The sequence below is a fragment of the Stegostoma tigrinum genome, chromosome 13 (assembly GCF_030684315.1).
Source record: "Stegostoma tigrinum isolate sSteTig4 chromosome 13, sSteTig4.hap1, whole genome shotgun sequence".
Lineage (NCBI taxonomy): Eukaryota > Metazoa > Chordata > Chondrichthyes > Orectolobiformes > Stegostomatidae > Stegostoma > Stegostoma tigrinum.
In genome coordinates, this window is record NC_081366.1 from 11217890 (window position 1) to 11242179 (window position 24290).

The 24290-nt window shown below is 41.5% G+C and overlaps 1 protein-coding gene across 3 annotated transcripts in view; it reads right to left on the minus strand.

Annotated features, from left to right (window-relative positions):
* Nucleotides 1–1624: 1624 nt before the first annotated feature.
* mgat4b (alpha-1,3-mannosyl-glycoprotein 4-beta-N-acetylglucosaminyltransferase B) overlaps nt 1625–24290 on the minus strand; it is a 233648-nt gene continuing 210982 nt past the window's right edge. For 2 of the 3 annotated variants that reach the window (XM_048543635.2, XM_048543636.2), the window contains exons 10-15: nt 18517–18624; nt 15045–15238; nt 10282–10360; nt 5782–5869; nt 5275–5387; nt 1625–3183 (exon numbers count right to left, since the gene is read on the minus strand). In XM_048543635.2, the coding sequence (XP_048399592.1) occupies nt 3157–3183; nt 5275–5387; nt 5782–5869; nt 10282–10360; nt 15045–15238; nt 18517–18624 (609 nt within the window). In that variant the 3' untranslated portion in view covers nt 1625–3156. The remainder of the gene's footprint in view (nt 3184–5274; nt 5388–5781; nt 5870–10281; nt 10361–15044; nt 15239–18516; nt 18625–24290) is intronic. The other variant, XM_048543637.2, reaches the window with a different exon arrangement.

Sequence of the window (24290 nt, forward strand, 5' to 3'; positions counted from 1 at the left end):
AAGTTGGCAAGTCATGATGCAGCTGTATAAAACTTTTGTTCGGCCACATTTCAAATTTTGTAGGCAGTCCTGGCACCGTACTATAAGAATGATGTAGAGGCTTTGGAGTGCAAAAAAGGTTACCAATGTCGATTTCACCAGCTTCAAAATCTCCCCTTCCCCCCCACTGCATCCCAAAACCAGCCCAGCCCGTCCCTGCCTCCCTAACCTGTTCTTCCTCTCACCAATCCCCCCCCCCTCCCACCTCAAGCCACACCTCCATTTCCTACCTACTAACCTCATCCCGCCCCCTTGACCCGTCCGTCCTCTCCGGACTGACCCATCCCCTCCCTACCTCCCCACCCATACTGTCCTCTCCACCTATCTTCTCCTCTATCCATCTTCAGTCTGCCTCCCCCCTCTCCCTATTTATTCCAGTTCCCTCTCCCCTTCCCCATCTCTGATGAAGGGTCTGGGCCCGAAACGTCAGCTTTTGTGCTCCTAAGATGCTGCTTGGCCTGCTGTGTTCATCCAGCTCCACACTTTGTTATCTCAGATTCTCCAGCATCTGCAGTTCCCATTATCTCGTTACCAGGATACTGCCTGGTTTGGCATATATTAGGAATAAGTAGTGTTTGGACAAACTTGCTATTTTCACGAGAGCACAAGAGGCTGAGAGGCAACCAGATAGCAAGCTATACCAGACCTGGTATTATGCCATGAAATAAAACTAATTCATGATTTCAAGGTTGAAAGCCCCCTGAGGTAGCAGCAACTATGACTGAATTTGCATACAATCTGAGGGAGAGAGAAGTGGTTCTCATACTTATATTTAAATCTTTAATAAGAACGAAAGCATTAAACTATTTTTGGCTAAAGTGAATTTGCAAAGTAGTTTAAAGGATACATAAATAGAGATGCATTAGTGAATATTTAAGGGAGTATTTCATAATGAACAGAATAGTTACATTCCAAATAATAAGAAAGTTCCAATTCACCTGTGGTTAACTGGAAAGGCTATATAGCATCAAACCTAAAGAAAAAACATATAATTGTGTAAAGACAGGAAATAGTTCAGAATATTGGACAGAATGCTTTATAAAGCAAAGAATGACTAAAAAAAATTACTTCACCTGACAAAGGGCAGCGCCCCAAAAATCTTGTGATTTCAAATAAACCTGTTGCACCTGGTGTCATGTGACTTCTGACCTCATCCACCCCAGTTTAACACCGGTACATCCACATAAAAAATTACAAAGGAGGGAAAAATCAGGTTGGGAGAAAGCTAGCCAGAACTAAACAACTGATAATAAGACAGGAAATATAACTCTTTTAAAAGTTAACAAAGTGAGCTAAGTTGGTCCGATAGAAAGTAAGTCTGGGCATTTCATAATAGAAAATAAAGAGAGAGCAGATAAACTCAGCAGGTATTTTGCATCAGTCTTCACTACAGAGAAAAAAAAATCCCAATCTAATCTAATTCCAGCACTAAATCAGAGAAGGGAAGAGGAAACGCAGGAAAATTATACTAACCAGAGATGTAGTACTGAGCAAATAATTGGGACAGTGAACTGACAAGTGCCAGGTCCTGATGGATTTTATTCCCCCGTCTTAAAAGTAGCAAGTGAGATAATTGATGCATTGCTTTTAATTTTCAAAACCTCCCTAAATTCAGGGAAACCTTTATTAGATTTGAATAAAAATCCTTTATTTAAAAAGGGAGGGAGACAGAAAACAGGAAACTACAGCCAAATAGCTTTACAACCTGAGCCATTAGGAGACCAGACAGTCTTTACTCAAATGAAGTCCAAATAGTCATGTTAACCAGACTTACTGAGACTAATTCATGGTCATTTGATTACAATGATTTCCCTCTATCCACAGTTAGGCATTATTAATGATACACATTTATTATCTACAAACCGGACTGCATTTACAGATTGTTGTGTAAAATAGTACAGTTTATAAAATGAATATATTAAATTCTTTCTTCCATTCACTGAACTTTATTACTGTTAACACAAAAAGACCTTGGGAGTAGAATTCCTCCCAACAATAATTTTACATGAAAAGGTTGGTGTGATCAGAGAGTCTTCTACTTTCCATTCACACCAACTTTTGCAGTACAATTATTGACATGGCAACATTCAGAGCTTTCAACATTTGGACCATAAATAAGCAGAGAGTCTCATACAGCTTTGTTTTGGTTGACAAGGATTTAAAAACAAAGATCTGCATTCAGTAGGCAAAGTAAATGAATGAGCTCTTGACACTGAGTAGCCTTCAACCTTCAGAGGATCGGGAGCAGAGCATTCACGTTCAACTTTGTCTGTCAAATTTCCAAACCACCAGTTTAGCAGTAAAAGGGTCAAACTGCCTTCAAACATTCACCCTCCCAACCCCTCACCAAACCCCACTGAAATAGCAATTTTTCTTGCCACGTTTAATCTTCAGATCTACATGGGATTTATCCAGCATCCTTTTTGAAGGAATTCAATTTGAGTCAAATATTTCAGGTATTAGGAATCAGCAGTCAGGCTTGTATCTGAAATATCATTGATTTTAGTGGTTATAAAATTGTCTCTAAAATGAGTAAAAATTTGTATGTAAATGATCTGGATAAATCCCTGATTTGAGACATTCCTTGTTCAGAGACCATCCTCACATTTCCGGTCTGTATCCTCTTTCTTCAAATGGAGAGGCACCACAAACCTATTCCCTTCATTGAGAGGTGCTAGCTATCCCAGTCCTCCTCCTTCACTCTTCATCTTCCTCCCAAGTGAAGATGTCCATCAGTCAGTACCTCTCAGCCGATACAATCAATAAGGTAGAGGTTAAAAATTTTGCCACATTTAATAGACTGGATCAATATGCACTGGAATGGAAGATCCTATTATAAACTGATTTTTTTTAAACAATCTTTGTTTGTTAAGTATAAAATGGAGTCCTGTCAGGCACAAGCTGTTCTTTGATGTATCAGAGTACAGAGTTTTTGGAGGGGGAAGGGGAGGGTGTTTGCCTTACTCAAGGTTTTCCCTCTCTTCCTGAATTGACCAGCAGGCAGTTGAGTCTTTCTGCGATGAAATCAGTGATCAAAGAAGAGATTCCATGAGATAAACTGTTCCAGTCCGGAGGAAAGCCCACTCCATCATAGTCAAAACTAAATCTTCTCGACTTTTAAGTCTCGGCTTTCTTTATAAATATCTGAAAGAGGTGCCATAATATTGGAATAAATTAGTGTGATAAGGCACATTTTTCATTTTTTTTGCAGCATAGAAATTGAATACACAAAACCGTACCAGTTTTTACATGCTACAGCCACCTTAGCCATATTAGCATGGTTTTTCAATCATTTCTCATTTATTTATCTAGCTTCCACTTAAATGCATCTCTGATACCAGACTACTACTTTTGCAAATGGGACGGACCGCAGAAAATGGGACGGACTCGCTCCAACTGAAGAGGGAGACCACATCAAGAGTACACAGTCCTCAATATCCACATAGGATAGTAGCATGGATAACAAAAATGTAGGTACCACTCCTATGTACCTCACCTACATACCCCTCCCATGATTGCGAGAGTGACTACATTTCAAACCAGTGGGACAAGAGGGCAGAGAGATTTGGTGGCATAAAAGTGGCAGGAAATATATCTGTACAAGGTATAGTGTATAATGTTGAAACACAACTGCTTTTAGGGTTTGCATTTTGAACTAATGAAATAATACTTTGGCTGTGTCTACGAAGGGGTTTACTGATTAACTTGTAAGGTTTTCTGAAGTTATGTTTGCCTGAAAAAGGGATGAAGTAGATTTTGGAGGGTAATGGTAATTTGTTTACACTGGGAGAGTTGTTTTAATTAATGAACAAAGTAAACCATTATCACGCAGGAGGATTCAGTAGAAGGATCGTGAATGGTGTTGTTTTTGGCTTAAAGGAACAGCAAAACTTACAGAAAGCTTTTGGTTTCAGTTCAGCTTTGTAGAAATCCTGGAGCTGGATTTTAAAAAGAAAAACAGTTTCTCTTAAAAGGAAGGAGGTAATTTGGAACTATAAAGAAATAGGTTTCTTGATTAGTAAGGAATTTAGTTTGATGTTTCAAACCATAAGTATTTGGTTAAAACCATAAAGGTGTTATTTGAAGCTGAGGAAGTCTAAACAAAGTTGTACGAAGCGTCAAGGAAGAAGTGATCCGATTCTTAAGATCAGAAGCTGAAGCATCATCTCAGGGCAGTGACTTGAAAGAAATTCGGGGATTTATATATATACACATTAATCAATTGAAACCTTCTGACTGATTAAAGATTTAACAGCATTGTAGGTTTGTTTAATACATCATCAGTTTTGTAATCCTTTGATTTTTTACTTCTAAATTCTGTGTTCTGTGAGCTTCTTTCTCACTTCACCTGATGAAGAGGCTACACTCTGAAAGCTTGTGTTTTCAAATAAACCTTTTGGACTATAGCGTAGTGTTATGTGATTCTGACCTTGTTCACCCCAGTCCAACATGGACACCTCCACATCATGACTATTATAGAGAAGGGCAGTTCTTTCAGATGTACTGAAAAGGAGTGCCATTAAAATTAACTGGATTATAGACTTTATTGTGTCTTTTGAAATAGTTAACCTTGGATTAAATGTAAATAGTTTGGTTTATTCTGCTTCATCTTCATTACTTTTGGAAAATAAAACTGTTACTGTTAAAACCAAATCTGCAGCATTGTGTGCTTGTGCTTCACAAAAATAAAAGAACAAAATATGATCTAGCAAGGCATGTTTCAGTCTTTATCTCATTTATCCAGTAAAAGTATCAGCTAAGATCATAACAACAGATGTTCAATAGCTGGATGAACTGCCAGGTACAGTAAAAGATTGATCTAGCACGGTAATCTAGACATAGCAAATGATAAAGACCTGCTCCAACTGAGCCCCCTCCTATTTCTGATTCCAGGAAACATGCTCCAATGAAAATATTAGTGTCAAATCAAAAACAATTCTTAAGATTCTAAGCTCCAACTGTTGATGACCAATGCAAGATACCAGTGAATCTTGCATTAAAAAGGGGTTGTTCATAGTAGAAATACTCCAAAAGACTTGAAAGAAGCAATGATCAGCTTAAATATGACATCAAGCCACAAAGAAATGTTAGATGACCAAATGTTTGTTCAAACAAGTGGGTTTTAAGCAATGTTTTAAAGGAACAAAGAGTGTGAAAGAATTTTAGAAAGGAAATTCCAAAGCTTAGGGTTTAGGTAACTGAAGGCCTGGAGTGAAAAAATGCAAAGAATCATACCTCACTGAGTATCACCCAAACTGGTGAATCTGATAGGGTGGACAGACGGACGACCTCCAGTGGTCCAAACATTGGATCCACAATTCCCTCAGCGATACCATTTATAAAGAAAGCTGAAATATAAGGGAAGGATTTATGGACCTGGTCAAGACTCGCCAACTTTAAGGGCATTTAAATGGTCATTGGATAAATATACGGATGATAATGGAATACTGTAGGTTTATGGGCTTCAGATTGGTTTCACAGGTTGGTGCAAAATCGAAGGCCAAAGGCCCTGTACTGCGCTGTAATGTTCTATGGTCAGCCATTAACAATTCAGATCCATTGTCTAGAGTTTGGTTTACATAGGCAATTATTTACCCCAGTTTTCTTAGCCCAAGCTGACCAGACTCTGCAGCCACCCATCAGGCATGTTTCAATGGAAAGTTATATAGATTTTTATGCTTTGCAATAGAAATAAAATTCGCAACACTCAAGATCATATAGCAGTATGTTTAAAAGTCTTACCGATTCTGATGTATCCATCTTCTGTTCTCTGGTATTTGGGAGTCTTGTCTTTACCATCCAGTAAGGTCTCCTTCCATGACAGTTCTGTCTATATGGTAGAATATTCAATGACATCTGTCATTGTTTCCTGTATTTTCCTGTTGCAGCTACACTAAACTGCAATATCTCAGTTTTAAAATTCTAATCCTTGTTGACTGTTTTCATGATGACCTCTGCAATCTTCATCAGCCCCTCAAACCAGAGATCTCAGTGCTCTGATAACTCTGGTGTCTTGCTCATCCCTTCAAGTACTTGCTTCCCCCCACCCTCTAAAAATTCTGGAATTACCTCCCTGAACTTCTCTGTCCAGTCACATGTGAAGACTGAGAGACTATTTAAATAAAACTAGTCAATTAACTCTTACACTCCACTGATACATAATGTACAGGAGAATGCTACTGACTGTCTCAAACCCATTCCACATTTAATTAGATATGGTTGGTCAGCACCTTAACGCCATGTACCTGCCTTATCTCTATATCACTTGATACCCTTAGCTAGTCAGATCTTTATTGAACTCAGTCTTGAAAATTTTCAATTGACCCTTGGCTCTCAATCTTTTCTATTTCAGTGAGTTCAGATTTTCATTGCCCTGTGGAAAATGTGTCCTGGTTTTATCCTTGAATTCCCAATCTAATTTAAGCTGCCTTGTTTTGGCCTTATTCCCCATCCCAGTCTCCCCTAACTATTCCTATAAACCCTGTCAAGTGCTGTCATTATCATGTGCAACTCAATTGGATCACCCCTAAACCTTATATTTTCAACACAATACAAATTATAATTGACAGGTTGTGATGAGTACAGTCATACAGGAGTCTGTGCTGGGACTCATAAAACATATATATATATATATATATATAAACATATGAGAATTTGCAGCAATGACTTAGGTGATGGGATCAAAGGTTTGCTAGCTAAATTCAGTGTCGATGATATCAAAATAGGTCGGAAACATGTTGTGAGAAAGACAGTTGCAGACAGATAAAAAAGATTGAATGGGTGGGCAAAAATCTGGCTGATGGAGTACACTATGTGAAAACACAAAAGTAATGAAAAGGATAAAGCTGCAGATGCTGGAAATGTTAAACAAACACAGAAACTCAGCAGGCCTGGCAGCTTCTGTGGAGAAAGAAACAAAGTTAATATTTGAGTTTGGTATGACTTCTTCAGAACATGAAGGTACTCAGTTTGTCATAAAGAAATAAAAAACAATGCATTACTTAAACAGAAAACAACTGAGCAATTTTGAGGTCCAGTCAGGTTTAGATATTCCAGTGCATGAATCAGAAATAGTATGTCAGTACAACATGTATTCAGAAAGTCTAATGGGATGCTGTCCTTTAGGAGAGAAATTGAACATAAAAGCAAGAATGTTATGCTTCACTCATGCAGGACATTGATAAGACCACATATTCATTACAATGTGCAGTTTTCGTCTCCTTATTTAAGGAACAATGTAAATATATGGGAGGTTGTTCAAAGGTGGTTTACCAAATTGATTCCTTGAACGAGTGAGTTTGAATCATAGAATCCCTACCTTTTAGAAACAGGCTGTTCAGCCCATCAAGACCCACCCACCTACCCTATCCCTGTAACCCACATTTCCTATGGCTAATCCACCTAGCTTGCACATCCCTGGACACTATGGGCAATTTGGCATGGTCTATCCATCTAACCAGCACATCTTTGGACTGTGGGAGGAAACCCATGCAGATATGGGGAGAATATGCAAACTCCACACAGACAATTGCCTGAGGGTGGTACCAAACCCAAGTTTCCTGGCGCTGTGAGGCAGCAGTGCCACCACTAAGTGACAGTTAGCACAGTTTTTTATGAGAACAGGTTAGATAGAATAGGCTTACTCCCACTGCAGTTTAAAAAAAAATTAGAAGTGACTCGATTAAAATATAAAAGATTCTGAATGGTCTTGACAAGGCAGATGTCGGGGGGGGGGGGGGTGGTGGTGGTGGAAAGAGGAACTGTTTTAAAATCTGGGCTCTTGTCTCAGAGGGCTATGTAGCTTTGGAACATTCTGCCTGTGACGGCAGTGGAAGCTGGGTCCTTAAATATTTTTAAGGCAGTGGTTGATGGATTCTTGTCAGGCAGAAGATGGGATGTGAAATTCAAAACAAACATTTGTCATTATTTTATTAAATGACAGAGCTGACTACAGGGACTGAATGGTTTCCTTACAGTCCCCTTTCAAATGTTCTTTTGATACTCAATTCCTTTCTCCAAACACTGGGGCCAGAAGTTGCTTCTGTTTACAATATCAATTTGCAAGATTAACAACTAGCTTTAGATCCTCTGGTATTGGCCGAGAGAAACCTAAACCACAATTGCTTTTTATTGGCCAAGAAACGGAAACGGAAACAATTATTTGTCGATCATTCATTCCCAAGATGTCATGAGATCAGCATTTAATGTCTATTCCGAATGGCCCTTCAGAAGGGGATGGTGACCCTTTTTTGGATCATTACAGTTCACATGGTGAAGGAACTTTGACAATGCTATTGGCAGTGCTGGAGTTACAGAATTTTGATGCAGCAACGACAAAGTTACGTCAAACTATTGTTACAAAGTTAGTTCAGCTACATCATAATACACCCTTTTAAGAAGTTCTGAGAAACAGACTGCATTTTCCTCAATGTTAAAAACATAGACAATCTGTTAAGGGAGCTAACGGCCCTTGCTAGCTGCAACTACAAAGCCAATTTATCTCCTTTTTGTGTTTTCCATGACAATTTATGTTTTATGAAGCTTTCTGCAGCCAACCTGCCTGATTAGGATAACAAAATGTGGAGCTGGATGAACACAGCAGGCCAAGCAGCATCTCAGGAGCACAAAAGCTGACGTTTCGGGCCTAGACCCTTCATCAGAGAGGGGGATGGGGTGAGGGTTCTGGAATAAATAGGGAGAGAGGGGGAGGCGGACCAAAGATGGAGAGAAAAGATGATAAGTGGAGAGGAGAGTATAGGTGGGGAGGTAGGGAGGGGATAGGTCAGTCCAGGGAAGATGGACAGGTCAAGGAGGCGGGATGAGGTGGTAGGTAGGAAATGGAGGTGCGGCTTGAGGTGGGAGGAAGGGATGGGTGAGAGGAAGAACAGGTTAGGGAGGCAGAGACAGGTTGGACTGGTTTTGGGATGTAGTGGAGGGAGGGGACAAGCTGGGCTGGTTTTGGGATGCAATAGGGGAAAGGGAGATTTTGATGCTTGTGAAGTCCACATTGATACCATTGGGCTGCAGGGTTCCCAAGCGGAATAGGAGTTGCTGTTCCTGCAACCTTCGGGTGGCATCATTGTGGCACTGCAGGAGGCCCATGATGGACATGTCGTCTGAGGAATGGGAGGGGGAGTTGAAATGGTTCGCGACTGGGAGATGCAGTTGTTTGTTGCGAACCGAGCGGAGGTGTTCTGCAAAGCGGTCTCCAAGCCTCCGCTTGGTTTCCCCAATGTAGAGGAAGCCACACCGGGTGCAATGGATACAATATACCACATTGGCAGATGAGCAGGTGAACATCTGTTTGATATGGAAGGTCATCCTGGGGCCTGGGATGGGGGTGAGGGAGGTGGTGTGGGGGCAAGTGTAGCATTTCCTGCGGTTGCAGGGGAAGGTGCCGGGTGTGGTGGGGTTGGAGGGGAGTGTGGAGCGAACAAGGGAGTCGCGGAGAGAGTGGTCTCTCCGGAAGGCAGGCAAGGGTGGGGATGGAAAAAGGGCTTGGGTGGTGGGGTCGGATTGTAGACGGCGGAAGTGTCAGAGGATGATGCGTTGTATCCGGAGGTTGGTGGGGTGGTGTGTGAGAACGAGGGGGATCCTCTGGGGGCGGTTGTGGCAGGGGCAGGGTGTGAGGGATGTGTTGCGGGAAATACGGGAGACGCGGTCAAGGGTGTTCTCGACTACTGCGGGGGAAAAGCTGCCGTCCCGGAAGAACGTGGACATCTGGGATGTGCGGGAGTGGAATGCCTCATCCTGGGAGCGGAGGCGGTGGAATTGGGAATAGGAGATGGAATTTTTGCAGGAGGGTGGGTGGGAGGAGGTGTATTCTAGGTCATGGTTTCTCCCTTGGCTAACATGCAGGGAAACAGCACAAGAAGATAAAACATCAGGCATTCTCTCTTGTCCTGTGGTTTTAACTCCTCAGGTACCATTTCCTGCAAATAAAAGAAATACAAAATAAAATTCTCAAAGGAATCAACATAAACATGAGGAATACATTTTTCATGCAGTGAGTGTTTAGGGTCTGTAATGGACTACTTGGCAGCATGGGGGAGGCAGTTTAATCGAAGTACTCAGGAGGGAATCTGATCATTACTTGTGACAGAAGAATGTTCAAGATTACAAAGAGAAGGTGTCATCTTTGCCGTAACAATTCGGTGATTCTGAGAAGTTAAAATTTTTGACACATGCAAACATCCACTGCTTTACAGATTTTCTAAAAGTGTTATCAAATAAAAGTCTTACGTCAAAAGGCAACACTTCAACCGTGGTATTGAAGAGCTTGTCACCTGGGTGCTCGATATTCCCACTGCGAAAGAAAAACCTGAGAACAAAACAAAGACAGGTTGGATGTATAAGTAGCAAAGTCATGCAGACCAGACCGAGTGATAGTTGTACCAAAACTGACCACTCTGGCAATCAGTAGCATGCTCGAATATGCCGCATTGCTCTTCTTCTAGAGAACCAGTATAAACCTCTCCAAGGTCATGCACAGACAGCAGTAACCCAGCAAAAGACAAGCCCCTTTCCTTGACAACAAAATGTGAGGCTGGATGAACACAGCAGGCCAAGCAGCATCTCAGGAGCACAAAAGCTGATGTTTCGGGCCTAGACCCTTCATCAGAGAGGGGGATGGGGTGAGGGTTCTGGAATAAATAGGGAGAGAGGGGGAGGAGATTCCCTGAGGTTGGTCCAGAGGGAGGAGGGTAACTTCTTCAGGTTAGGCATCCCTGGAAGAGGCTTCACAGTGAAGTTAAAATAGTATCAGAGATAATGGGAACTGCAGATGCTGGAGAATCCAAGACAACAACACCCCATCCCCCTCTCTGATGAAGGGTCTAGGCCCGAAACGTCAGCTTTTGTGCTCCTGAGATGCTGCTTGGCCTGCTGTGTTCATCCAGCCTCACATTTTGTTGTCTTGGATTCTCCAGCATCTGCAGTTCCCATTATCTCTCAAGCCCCTTTCCTTTATCAGGATCTCGTTTTCCACTCACTATCCCTGCAGGTACTTAAGTGTCTATTTAAACAACAGCTCATTAACTATGCAGCAAACAGCACAGGCTGAAATCACATTCGACATAACTTGCTTTGGCTATCTCTTTCTCTTTCAGACGGAAAGAAAGCAAAAAAGCGTCCAAGACAGTGTCAGACTGCAAATAGAAGATAAAAAGTGGGTTATGTCAGTGATCAATTGCCCAGTGTTCCAGAGTGGTTGTAATTTTTAGGATTTGGGGGTTTGTGGCAAGATTGGCATTCAATGTTTATCCTCATACCCTGAGAAGATGGTGGCAAGTTTTGTTCCTCAATTTTAATTAGCTTACCCATTGTTTGGCTTTTGTATTTCTAGCCCACTAGATCACAGGTTGCCACCTGTCATAACCTTGCTATCTTCCCCACTTGGAAAAATGTGCTGAGTCTCGAGTCTCACCACTCCTGGGGTCACCACAAAAGTGAATGGTTTAATCAATGTATACAAAGTACCTAATTTATTTATCTGATGGATTCGGCTTACATAAAACCCTGACCAAGTTCCTGAACTTAACAAGACTTGTTATTCATTACAAATAAATACATTCTCGCTGCAGGTAAATAAAGCTATGAATTATCAACATAGAACTCTACTAGTTGAAACCCTAACCCTTTTTTAAAGCCTACGTATAGATGGATACAAACAGAAAAAACATTGGTGTTATTGGTAGAGGAAAGAAAATACTAAGGAAACACAAATGAGTAGCTTCGGTGCACAAAATGCGGTGAGATGTTCCTTTGCCTTCCCTGATCTTCTCCATATTTTTTCGCTTTGTTCAGGAAGCCCAAACAATTGGTACACTAATTATAAAGGTGTCTTAAATTCCTAGTTAAAAATAACAGCTTACAGAAACCGGTGGGAGAAAATAACTGGCTTTCTCCCGAAACGTCAGCTTTTGTGCTCCTGGGATGCTGCTGGGCCTGCTGTGTTCATCCAGCCTCACATTTCATTATCTTGGATTCTCCAGCATCTGCAGTTCCCATTATCACTGGCATTCTTCAGACACTTTTACCGCAGAAATGTAGAGACACAGTCTGATTTTCCTAGTCTAAGAACTTCTGCCCCCTTATTGTTCACACGTTCCAGCTGTTCAGCTGCTCAAGAACCAGAGACTGATCATCAGACTCATGATCTCTGGCATCTACAACCGCATAAACCAATCAGCACTCGGTTACTGGCCAAATCTCGGTCTGCGCACACGTAGACACATACACGCACTCCTTTGAGCTGTGCTGTCTTATGTCAACACCCCACCCACTTGTGAAGCAACTGTGTAAACACAACTCACAAGGAGTTACAGTAACTGTCTTCAAAGTGTAGCAATTCCTTTCATGGTCCATGGTTTTTCAACAGTTCTTTCCCATTCAAACCACAATCAAAAATAAAAGGAAACCAAAAGATGCAGAGTTTACAACCTGCAATAAAAACTTGCATTGTGTCAAGTGCCACAAGCCAGTTTCAATTCAACTACTTGTTGAAATCTCACAGGGAATTGAATACTGAAACAACTATTTAAATTTGATTGCATGCAGCAACCAAAATAAGACGCCTTGAAGAAATAAATTAAGCCTCACAACCTAACTCGCTGTTACTCAATTAATGGTGGAATTTAGCTATGAATTTGTCTGTCTTTGGATGTGTCCTGTGTTCAATCCTTCTGTAATATTGCTCTTCGAAGTTCTGTTGCTGTAGAGTCTTTGAGTCCAGTTCTTATGCAGTTTTCTCTCCTTCATATTTATGGTGTAACATTATTGCTGATCCTTTAGATTCTTTCATCCCCAACATTGATTACATTTCTGGAATCCTCAAGTCCGCAGCTTGCCTTTTTATCAGAAATAACTTTCCTACTCCTTGTCATATGTGGCGTTTACTGTCGGTTTGAAAACACAACCTTCCTACAATTAACCCCTTTACCTCAAGGCATTCCTTCTGCAGGCAGTCTTAATTTGTCACAAGGCAGCAGATTATCAAGCAATGTTATCTCACATCTCCCAGGAAACAGCTTGTTTATCTTACTTCAAATCCTCCTTCCCAGGGATGATTAATTAGCATGTGCTTTTAATTCCTTTGTAATAGTTTCTTCTTGACCCTTTCATCGCAAGAAACAGTTTGTTCCAGAAAGAGTTATTGCTGATTCTTTCAATGCATGAAGTTATTAAAGTTCTGAAGTCTACACTATCACACTTGCTGCTCTTTTTTTCCATCCCCTACACTCTCCACTTTTCCCTTCAAGATTTCTCTGTGCCTCCCTCTTGCCACTCCTCTCCAAACCCTAAGGCTTCTGTCAATACCACCACATACTTCCATCATTAGCAGATATCAGCATCATTCCAAAAACCCTGTTCCAATTCTCTCTGTGTGGTAACTACATTTACAACCAGCTCAGGTAGAGGATTGGTGAAGACTGAAGCCAAATCAAACCATCAGCGTCAATTTTATTTTTGGTGTTTTCACAATGGCCACATTGTAAAAGAAACAAAGTTACATGTTTAATTTCAACTTCTTCCTAATTTTCTACAAGCCATCAGTAGATATCATGCTCACTTCCAAAGTGAAAAGTTTGACTCTCAAATCTCAATACAGCCTGTAATCGAGTACAGTCTACTTGGTGTGTGAAATTAGATTTAATGGGCAGGGCTGTATCAACTTGGCTACTTCTCTGTCATAGCCCACATTTTCTTTCCATTAATTCCAAGGGCTGTGGACTTGAAAGGAAATGGATAACAATTGTTTCATCAATTAACACCAGATCTGACTGGTCACATGAAGGCAGAGCCCAATAGTGCTCATCTCCCAAAGGTACTCACTAATCCAAGAGGATCTTAAAATGCAAGAATAATCTCCGGCCTGTTTCTTTCAACCTTGTTGTTAAACGTCTCTTCCAACTCCTGCACCTCACCTCTAACATGCTGGAATGGCTTATAGATTTCTCTGCCATTAAGACTGTGACCATCTGATCAACACCTTCTGTTACTGATCTCAGCTACTGAGTCTAAGGTCCTCTAAGGGTCTCCCTAGCTCTCGGCCTGAAGCTGCATTATCCTCTAGTCCTCGTCCTATCTCCAAAATCATTTTGTCCTTAAGTAACATCCACCTCACCATGTTCTTCAATCTTATTCACGCTAAAGCATGGATCACAACTTCCCTGTTTCAATGTCCATACATACTGTCAGACTCCGCTGCTGCTGACACCCTCATCCTTGCCTTTATTATCTCAAGATGGGGACTAATCCAAAACACTCGTGGCAGATTTCTGTTATAATTTCCATAAGGGGTCATTTAGCTCAGTTGGCTAGACAGCTGGTTTGTGATTCAGAATGATGCCAACAGCAGAGGTTTAATTCCCATTGCAGCTGAGACCATTAAGTCCCAGCTTCCCAACCTCACCTCTCACCTGAGGTACAGTGACCCTCAGGTTAAACCATAACCAATCATTTCTCTCTCATGAGAGAGAAGCCCCCTGGAACTATGACAACTTTATCTTTTCATCTCCACAAACTTGAGCTCATTCTAATATCTACCGCTTACATTTTATTCATTCACCATCTGTTTGCTGACCTTTGTTGACCCAGATTAAGCAAATCTGCAATTTAAAAATTCTTATTCTCCTTTTAAACCCATGCATGCTCTTGCTCCATACTATCTGTAATCTTTTCCATCCTGAGAGTAGTCAATCTAGCTTCTTTTAATCACTTCAATTTAGCTGTTGTAACTTAAGCTGTCAAGACCCCAAGCTCTGGAATTCCCATCCTAAACCTCTCCAGCTTTGTTTCTTGAAAACTCTCCTTAACTTTCCACGCTCCATGAAACCCTTCCCTTTGAATAATCACTCACTAAAATATCACTATATGGCTCAGTGTCAAATATTGTTCAATGACAGCCCTGTGAAATGACTTGGAATGGTGTTATATTCAAGGTGTTTTATAAATGCAAGATGGTGTTACAAAGAACATTGGGTCTGCTTTAAATTCTAACCCACCTGTCCACTTTTACTGGCGTAAAAAATCTGAAACGTATAAAATCACCAGCCACGGGGGTGAAAGCCCAGAAGAAGTCCTCTCCCAGATAAGCCTTTTCCAGTGTAAAATGCTGGTATGTTTTCAGGCTGGAAGTTACCTCCGCTGGGGGATTGGAATGTCCTTTGTGCAAGGCATGTTTTCCAAAGTCCTTATCCTGGGAAAGACAACATTGATTTGCTTGATGAGTAAGATATAGTGACCATCCTGAGACCTTCAGTGCTGATCTTTGCAATGTACTCGGGTAGGCAGTGACATACTAAAAACGGAGCTAAATTCCATTAATAAATTGAAAACCAAAAACAAACAAATACACTAAGAAGGATAAAAATCCAGTCAGATTTATTCATCAGATTAGATTGTCAAGATATCTTTAAGCATATTAGAGGAGTTGTTTTTCAGCAATTTTCTGTGCCCTGACGATGTCCAATATCCTGCCAAACATCAGTCGCTCAACCAATGTCTGAACCAGACTATACAAGTAAAAACACTGCAGGTTCTGTAAAATAAACAAACATTGAAAGTGCTGGCACTGCTTAACATGTCAGGCAATATTTTTTTGCCGAGAGCAGTGGTACTTTCAGGTCCATGACTGCTTACCAGCAGATGATCTAGTGAGCTATTTAATTACTTGCAGAAGACAGCTGCAAATAATTTATATCGCTGTTTCCCTTTACCATAACATAACACAATAATAGTTTGGCTGTGAAGCATAATGGGACATCAACACACTGAATAGTATTACATAAAAATGTGTTTCTTTTCATTGAAGTAGTGACTTGTGACATAAATTTGCAAACAGCAATGACCAGTTTATCACTTTCTATTAGTGTTTTTGCTGAAGGATGAATGATTGATAGGAAAAGGAGAAAACCCTCTCATTTACAGAGATTAGTGCCTAAGAACGCTGGCCCACACACACGCTGGAACAGGTTTATTGTTTGCTGTAAAGCATAGATCCCTCCCTTTAATCTTAATTTACTGTAAATAACAAGGGCATTCTAAGTAAAGTGTTAGCCAATTCTTGATGGTATTGCACATGAAGAGTTTGTACCTGAAGACTATGCTTGGTTTAATGAGGCCAGACATATAAATGGACCAGGAAATACTGGTGTATTTCAGACTTGAAAGGAAAGCATTCTGCCCTCAAGATTCCCAGGTTCCAATGTATACTGAAAGCCTGTCACCTTTTCCCACCACCCCAGCAGTGGACGTGTGGAGAGTTTATTTGTAATTAGTCAATTTTGTTATACTTATTTTAAACCAACGTGGCCTTATTCTTTGTTGCCTTATTCTTTTAAAAAAAAGGTTTTTTTGTAAAAAGGCTGAAAGCAATGAAATGCATTTTAGATAAAATTAATTCAGACAGCAGAGGGAAAATACTACAAGGCTTTGGGGAAAACAGCAGTCTCAGGTATTCCAAGTATCAGCTGTGTAAGAACACAATAGACAATAGGTGCAGGAGTAGGCCATTCGGCCCTTCAAGCCAGCACCACCATTCATTATGATCATGGCTGATCATCCACATTCAGTATCCTGTTCCTGCCTTATCCCCATAACCCTTGATTCCACTATCTTTAAGAGCTCTATCTATCTCTTTCTTGAAAGTATCCAGAGACTTGGCCTCCACTGCCTTCTGGGGCAAAGCATTCCATATATCCACCACTCTCTAGGTGAAGAAGTTTCTCCTCAACTCTGTTCTAAATGGCCAACCCCTTATTTTTAAACTGTGTCCTCTGGTTCATAAATGTTTTATCTTCAATAAAAAATACTTCCCAAATTGGGTAAAATACAAAACAATACGTACAAGCTTACTGATGGAGTTTGATGAAGCTGCATGGAGTGAACTGGTTGGGCTGTTCAATTACTGTAAGCACTTCGGCTCCGTGTATGTCACATGTTCCCATTGTTTACAAGAAGCTGCAGTGCCAGCAGGTAACTGAAGGTGGTGCTGCTGAACTACTAAGAGAGACAAATCTCTGATGCAGTCGAATCTATGGCAAGTAGCTACGTTGGTGCAGTCCATAACTTATACAGTGTATAACATAGTGTAGGCTATGGCAGATAAAGGACCAGCATAAAATCCTATGAACCGCCAACAACATGGATGATTGTTTCTCACATTCAACCCCTCAAACTTGCTTGTTGCTCATGTATCTTGGCAATAACTGTTTAGGCCATTTTCCTGCATTGTCCCTGTCCTTCACCATCATGTTAAAACATATAAAGTTCTTAAACAATTTGACAGAACAGATACTAAAATGCTAGTTGAAGCCTACTTGAAGCTGTGGCCTATAGGACTATGGGCTGAGTGCAGGTAGATGAGATTGGTTGGGATGGCTGGTCCCTCAGAAATGAGAAAAGGCCAGAGTGACCTCCTTCACTGTTATAATTCTTTCATGATTTCCACTAAATTGCTTCCCCCTCAGTGGTGAGTCTAGAGCTGGCGGTGGTCATCACAATGTGTCAGCCCTTTAGGACCATTTTTGAGTAAATGTTTTCTCACTGTCCTGTACGATTGCAGATCTTTGGAATTCCTTGACCCCAGAGAGCTCTGCATATTCATTGAACAGGCTAAAGATACAGATCAACAGATATCTTTGACAGCAAGGAAATCAAGGAAAATAGAGTTGGGCAGGAAAACTGAGTTGCAGTAGAGCAGCCATTATATATGGAGGATAATTAATTAGGATACAAGTTATAAAGAGGCCAAATACAGCTTGGATATTAGGAGCCTAAATTGGGTACAGGATCAGAGGGATCTCTAGAGATCTTTATGAATAATACAGGGTTGGATAAGATAGATGTAGAGATGTTTTCACTTGGAGGTGCAGACTAAAACAAGAGGGCATAAACATTTGTCACTCAAATTGAATGGTGAATTCGGGAGAAATATCTTGAACCAGACACCGATAACAATGTGGAACACACTACCACAGTGGGTAGGTGACATTGATTGCATTCATAAACTCAACAGTAGATGTACCAGTACATAAAGAGAGGAAGAATCAAAAGGGTATACTGATACAATAATTCTAAGGGAGGTGAAAGGAGGGTTCTGTGAAGCATTGTTTTATGCATTCAAAGGATGTTGCATCATTGGCTAGGTCATCATTTATTGCTTAACTCTAGTTGTCCCTGAAAAGGTAGAGGTGCAGATGCATCCTGTTGGGGTGGGGAGTTGTGTCATCAGCATAAATGGGCCAAACGGCCTGTTCCAATTCTATTAAGGGGACACAGGCAGGGTTATGCAATCAAACAAGACAAGATGAGAGCTAGGATATACATTCATCACAGTCTAAATGAATGACATAAGGAGCTAAATCATCTTGCCCCTTCCTCCATTCTTGTGTTTAATTTCAGGTCTTCTCCTACTTGAGACATTTTATTCCCAGGCACTAATTTGGGAGTTGAGCACCTGGTTGCTGAACTTACTTTTAATTTCTGGATCTTTCCTGCCAGTGATGAGTGTGTTCCAACATGTTGAAAGAGGGACGGCTTGAAACGGATTCGGAGGTTTGCCTTCTGTCGATCACAGTGCTTCTAAAAGGGGTAAGAGAGAGAAAAGTAAACCAGTTACCATGGCACCAAGATATTTGCTGGTTGGCAATTATAGAGCTGCAAGATTTTTACTACCAAATCAAAACAGAATAAACGTCACAGATGATGGAGTGAGCTAATCTAATTAAAATTTGAAATGGAAATTGCAGATTTTTTTCCAATCCTCGAGGAAATAGTGTCAGACCACAGGAGGTTTGAAAATATTTAAAAGAGGGCTGAGGGCCAAACTGAAAGCTACAGGCTAGTCAGCCTAACGGCACACAGAGCCACAGAATTGTTACAGTGCAGGTGGCCATTTGGCCCATCACGTCAGCTTTAGCACTCCTAAAAGCAGCTCACTTAGTACCACTCTCCTGCCTTCTCCCCATAAGCCTGCACATGGATCCTTTTTAAATAACAGCCTGATTCCTTTTGAAATGTCAAGAGGGTGAAATCAATAAAACATCTCAAAAAATACAAAGGTGATAAATTAAACTATAAAATGTCCTGACCATTTTGTCCCATACCCCCATACGTGGAGTCATAGAGGTATACAGCGTGGAAACAGACCCTCTGGCCTTACTCATCCATGAACTAGTTTTTTTTGCCTGCATTTGGCCTATATCTCTTTGAACGTTTTCTATCCATGTAACTATCCAAATGTCTTTTATATGTGCCGCTCTCTCATAATTCTGCAGAGGAGCAGATTGGGTGATAATGTGTTTCAAATATGGCTACAATTTTACTCTACCCAAGGCAGGACAATGCTGAGCCATAGTTTCCATCCAAAGTGGTCAGGCAAGTCTTGGTCAGACTATTTGGTTCACTCAAAATAAATGGAGGCTGGGAGCGAAAGGAATGAGAAGAGTTTTATCTTTGTAACAGATAGCACCGCAGTGAGAACCTACTTGGCATATGTGTACATTAATAGTGTTTCAAACTATTTTGAAAGTTCGCCTTAAACTTTTGATTGTTCTTAAAAAAAACTCCAACAGCAAGATTGGTTTTGCAGCCACCAACCGAAAAACCAATATGCAGAAAATTAACCGCAAAACTGAAATGGGACGAAGAAAGTTCCTCACGACGTGCAAAGGATGGGATTCTGTTTCAGCCAGAAGATCACAGACTGGGGTTAGTGGAAATCATCCTTACACATTTTCACAGAGAATTCACTTGACTGATATCATAAACCACTCTAGGTTTAAACTGAAAGAAATAACTTTTATTAGTGTGGTGTTTTCATGACTTCAGTACCTCCCAAAGCTTAACAGACACTGAAATATTAGTGTCCCTAGCTCTGGACCAGAATATCCAAGTTCAAGTCCCACATGCTCCAGAGGTATGTCATAACACAAAAGGGCTTTTGTGGCATAGCTGCAGTGTCCATACTATCTGAGCCAGGATGCCCGAGTTTATATTTCAACTGTAGTGCAGTGGTAGAGTCCACATCTCTGGACTATAAAGGTCCAGGCTCAAGTCCCACCTGCTGCAGGGGTCTGTCAATAACATACACGAATAGGATGAATAAAAAATATCTTTTAAAAGAGAATTTTGCATGAACCCTTTGGTATCTCACCAGGGGCTAACATGTTATATCATTATGTAAAAAAGTATAAAAGAAAAGTGTTAGTAGCACTACACTACAGACATCCAGAGCCCAATGTAATAATATTAACCAGAAAATGTGTTATTTAGTGAATCATTTTGATGACCACCTACGATGGCAGATGGGTTTCAGTTTAGCATCTCACCCGAGGGCCAGTACTTCAGACAGTGTGGCACTTCCTCTGTACTATACTGAGAACATTCACTTGAATCGTTGTGGACAGTCATTGGAGTGGGAATTGAACCCATTGAAAATCAAAGCATCACCCAATGAACCACAGTTGGTAACAATGTAGTATGGCATGCAACATGAGAAAACTTGGCAAAGAAAACATGTAGGATTGAGGGTCTAACTTGTCAACATTATAGTTTCTAGACATGCTCAGTATGGATAAACAGGATGGTGTGCACCAGTTTTATATATTTTCACATATTGTGCACAAAGACCATGCATCAGCAGGACCGGTACAAAATACACCAATATTAAATTCCCCCTCAGGTACACACCCACCATACTGTTGATATGCCTTGGGTGCCAGCTGTCCTCAGCCACCAATCTCTATATACAGAAGATAGTTGAATACAGGAAGACTACAAAACTGAGTGGGAGAGAGGGAGAGAATCACGAGTGCATGTTATCCTGCCCCAGGCAGTAACACTCACTAACTGAGCTAGCAGCAAAGCTGAATCTAAATGTTCCACTCATTATTTTAAGCACAAAGCATTGTAATCCCAATCCTCTGACAAACTCATGATTTCAAATAGTATTTTAAAAATGGCTCTGTTATTCAGGATAACAAAGTGTGAAGCTGGATGAACACAGCAGGCCAAGCATCTTTGGAGCACAAAAGCTGACGTTTCGGGCCTAGACCCTTCATCAGAAATAGGGGATAGGGAGAGGGTTCTGAAATAAGTAGGGAGAGAGGGGGAGGTGGACCCAAGATGTATAGAGGAGAAGATAGGTGGAGAGTATAGGTGGGGAGGTAGGGAGGGGATAGGTCAGTCCGGGGAGGACGGACAGGTCAAGGAGGCGGGAGGAGGTTAGTAGGTAGGAAATGGGGGTACGGCTTGAGGTGGAAGGAGGGGATAGGTGAGAGGAAGAACAGGTTAGGGAGGTGAGGACGAGCTGGGCTGGTTTTAGCATGCAGTGGGGGTGGGGGTGGGAGTGGGGGTGGGGGTGGGGAGCGGACAAGGGAGTTCCAGAGAGAGTGGTCTCTCTGGAAGGCAGACAAGGGAGGGCATGGAAAAATATCTTTGGTGCTGGGGTCAGATTGTAGATGGCGGAAGTGTCGGAGGATGATGCGTTGTATCCGGAGGTTGGTGGGATGGTATGAGAGTACGAAGGGGATTCTCTTTTGGTGGTTATTGCAGGGATGGGGTGTGAGGGATGAGTTACGGGAAATGCGGGAGACACAGTCAAGGGCATTCTCGACCACTGCGGCAGGGGGAGGTGTGGTCCTTGAAGAACGAGAACATCTGGGATGTGTGGGAGTGGAATGCCTCATCCTGGAAGCAGATGCGGCTGAGATGAAGGAATTGGGAATAGGGGATGGAATTTTTGCAGGAAGGTGGGTGGGAGAAGGTGTATTCTTGGTAGCTGTGGGAGTCGGTGGGCTTGAAATGGATATCAGTTTCTAGGTGGTTGCCTGAAATGGAGACAGAGGGATGTGTTGGAGATGGTCCAGGTGAACTTAAGGTTGGGGTGGTAGGTGGTGGTGATGAACTGTTCGAGCTCCTCTTGGGAGCACAAGGCGGCATCGATACAGTCATCAATGTAACGGAGGAAGAGGTGGGGTTTAGGGCCAGTGTAGGTGCGGAAGAGGCTCTGTAATTCACATCCCTCCGCCACTTCAATCTGTCCTTCATTGCAGATATATGCACGATTCTCAATCGGCGCTAATGAGAATGAATGTTTCAGTAAATGACGAAAAGTATCAGGTGGATGAATCTTAGACTGAAATTAAAATCACAGAAATGCCAACTGACTCTACAGTATAAACCCAGCTCTGAACAGCTCACATGCAAAGATTCAACATAAAAACGTTTTCATCAATGTGCTCCGACACACAGTCAAAGAAAGCTATGATGTAGTCCCCTGCAACCATGAGTTTGCTTCCGAGTATCAGAAGAAATCCACTCTCGATAGAGGTCCTTCATAATGTCAGCTGCAGCTCAGTGGACACTTCTCCCATCTTTGAATTAGGGGGTTTTGGGTTCAAATCCCTCCTCCTTGAGAACATAACCCACACTGATACTTCATTAGCAAAGGTGCACTGCACGTATTCTCAACCAGAGTAGGGTTAATCTGCTCCATGTCCCACTGCACTCTGTGGGATCTTGCTACATTCACAATTCTTGCCATGTTTCCCCATATTAAAGAATTTTGGCTTTAAAAGCACTTTGAGGCCAGGAGATCATCGAAGCCACTATAGAAATGCAAGCGTTTCTTTGCCTTTAAATTACTCATAGGTTGCTACATTTGGCCTTACGAGCGTCTTTCAGTGAAAGGTAATGAAGTTATCCGTACATCAATTCAAAAATATTTGTAGCCAGAGAAACAAAAATATTCATCTCTCCACGTAAATGCAGAGTACAATGCAGACATAACAGCCATTACAGTACGACCATGCAACCCCAAGCAATCTTACAGGTTTCTCTGACACTTGCAGTTCTCTTCCGATCAGCTGACTCTGCAAATAAAAACAGAAACTGCGGTAGGGACTCAGCAGGTTTGGCAGCATCTACGGAGAGAAAGCAAAGTCAAAGTTTCAAGTCTGGTGACACTTCATCAGAGCAGACTCAAACCATTGACTCTGCTCTCTCTCCACAGATGCTGCCAAATGTGCTGAGTTTCTCCAGCAATTTTTGTTTTTGTTTCACATTCTCAGCATCTGTAGTTCTTGGTTTGTTTCAGCGCGCCTGCAAACACACTGGTTTTATGAAAACTATTGGTCCATGGACCTGTCGCTGAGTTGTGGCTGCCTGCTTCAGAACATCAAATAGAGAAAGAGACAATCAAACACAATTTAAAGGTCTCTACAACATGAAGCAGAACCCAGATACGACAGTTCACCCCGTAGCATATTATCTAAACTCCTGCCATCCTTAAACTTAATTTGCATGATGTCCCATTCACTCAACACCTCATCACTGACCTTCTGGTTTCTAGTCCATAAACACCGCTGTTTTAAAATTGTCATCTTTGTTTTCAAATGCCTCCCAACCCTCCATCTCTAAGTTCCACCATGTTAACCACTCTCCAAGATCTCTATACTCCTCCAATTCTCTTTCTTGTCCTTCCCAATTTTAACTGGTCCACCATCAGTAGCTGTGTTTTCCAAATGCTTAGGTCCTGAAGTTCTGGACTTTTCCCCCCAAGCCTCTTCACCAACGTCCCTTCCTTTAAGGCCCTTTATCTGTTTAATACTCACTCAGAAATAGTAAGAACTGCACATGCTACAGTCAGAGATAACACAGTGTGGAGCTGGAGGAACACAGCAAGCCAGGGAGCAGAGGGAGAGGAAAGTTGATGTTTCGGGTCAGGACTTTCTGAAGAAGGGTCCCAACCCGAAGAATCAACTTTTCTACTCCTGTGATGTTGCCTGGCCTGCTATGTTCCTCCAGCTCCACACTTACCTGTTTAATACCAGCTTTTTTGATCAAGCTTTTCACCGACTGTCCTAATACCACATGGCTCAGTGTCAAATTAATGGTCTGTGAAGCATCTCGGAATGCTTTATAATGATAAATGACCAAACACAAGTTAATGTGCTTGCTGCAGTAGTCTCAAGATGGTGATTTTTGAAATGAGACAAAAGAATGAAGATGTTTACACATTATACATAAAGCCTTCACTGCTGGCTCAATTCCCAACAAATCCTACTAATGCCTTAATGCTCTTATAAGCAACTATTTGTCTATCTCATAAGCTTTAGAGATAATTAACTCTAACTTTATCCACTGCAGATTCCTGTCCTGCATTCTACAGCTTATATGTCCAACTATAGTTGCTCAACTTCCCTTTCTGGAGCCTCAACAAAAATATATTGTTAACTACCAGCTAG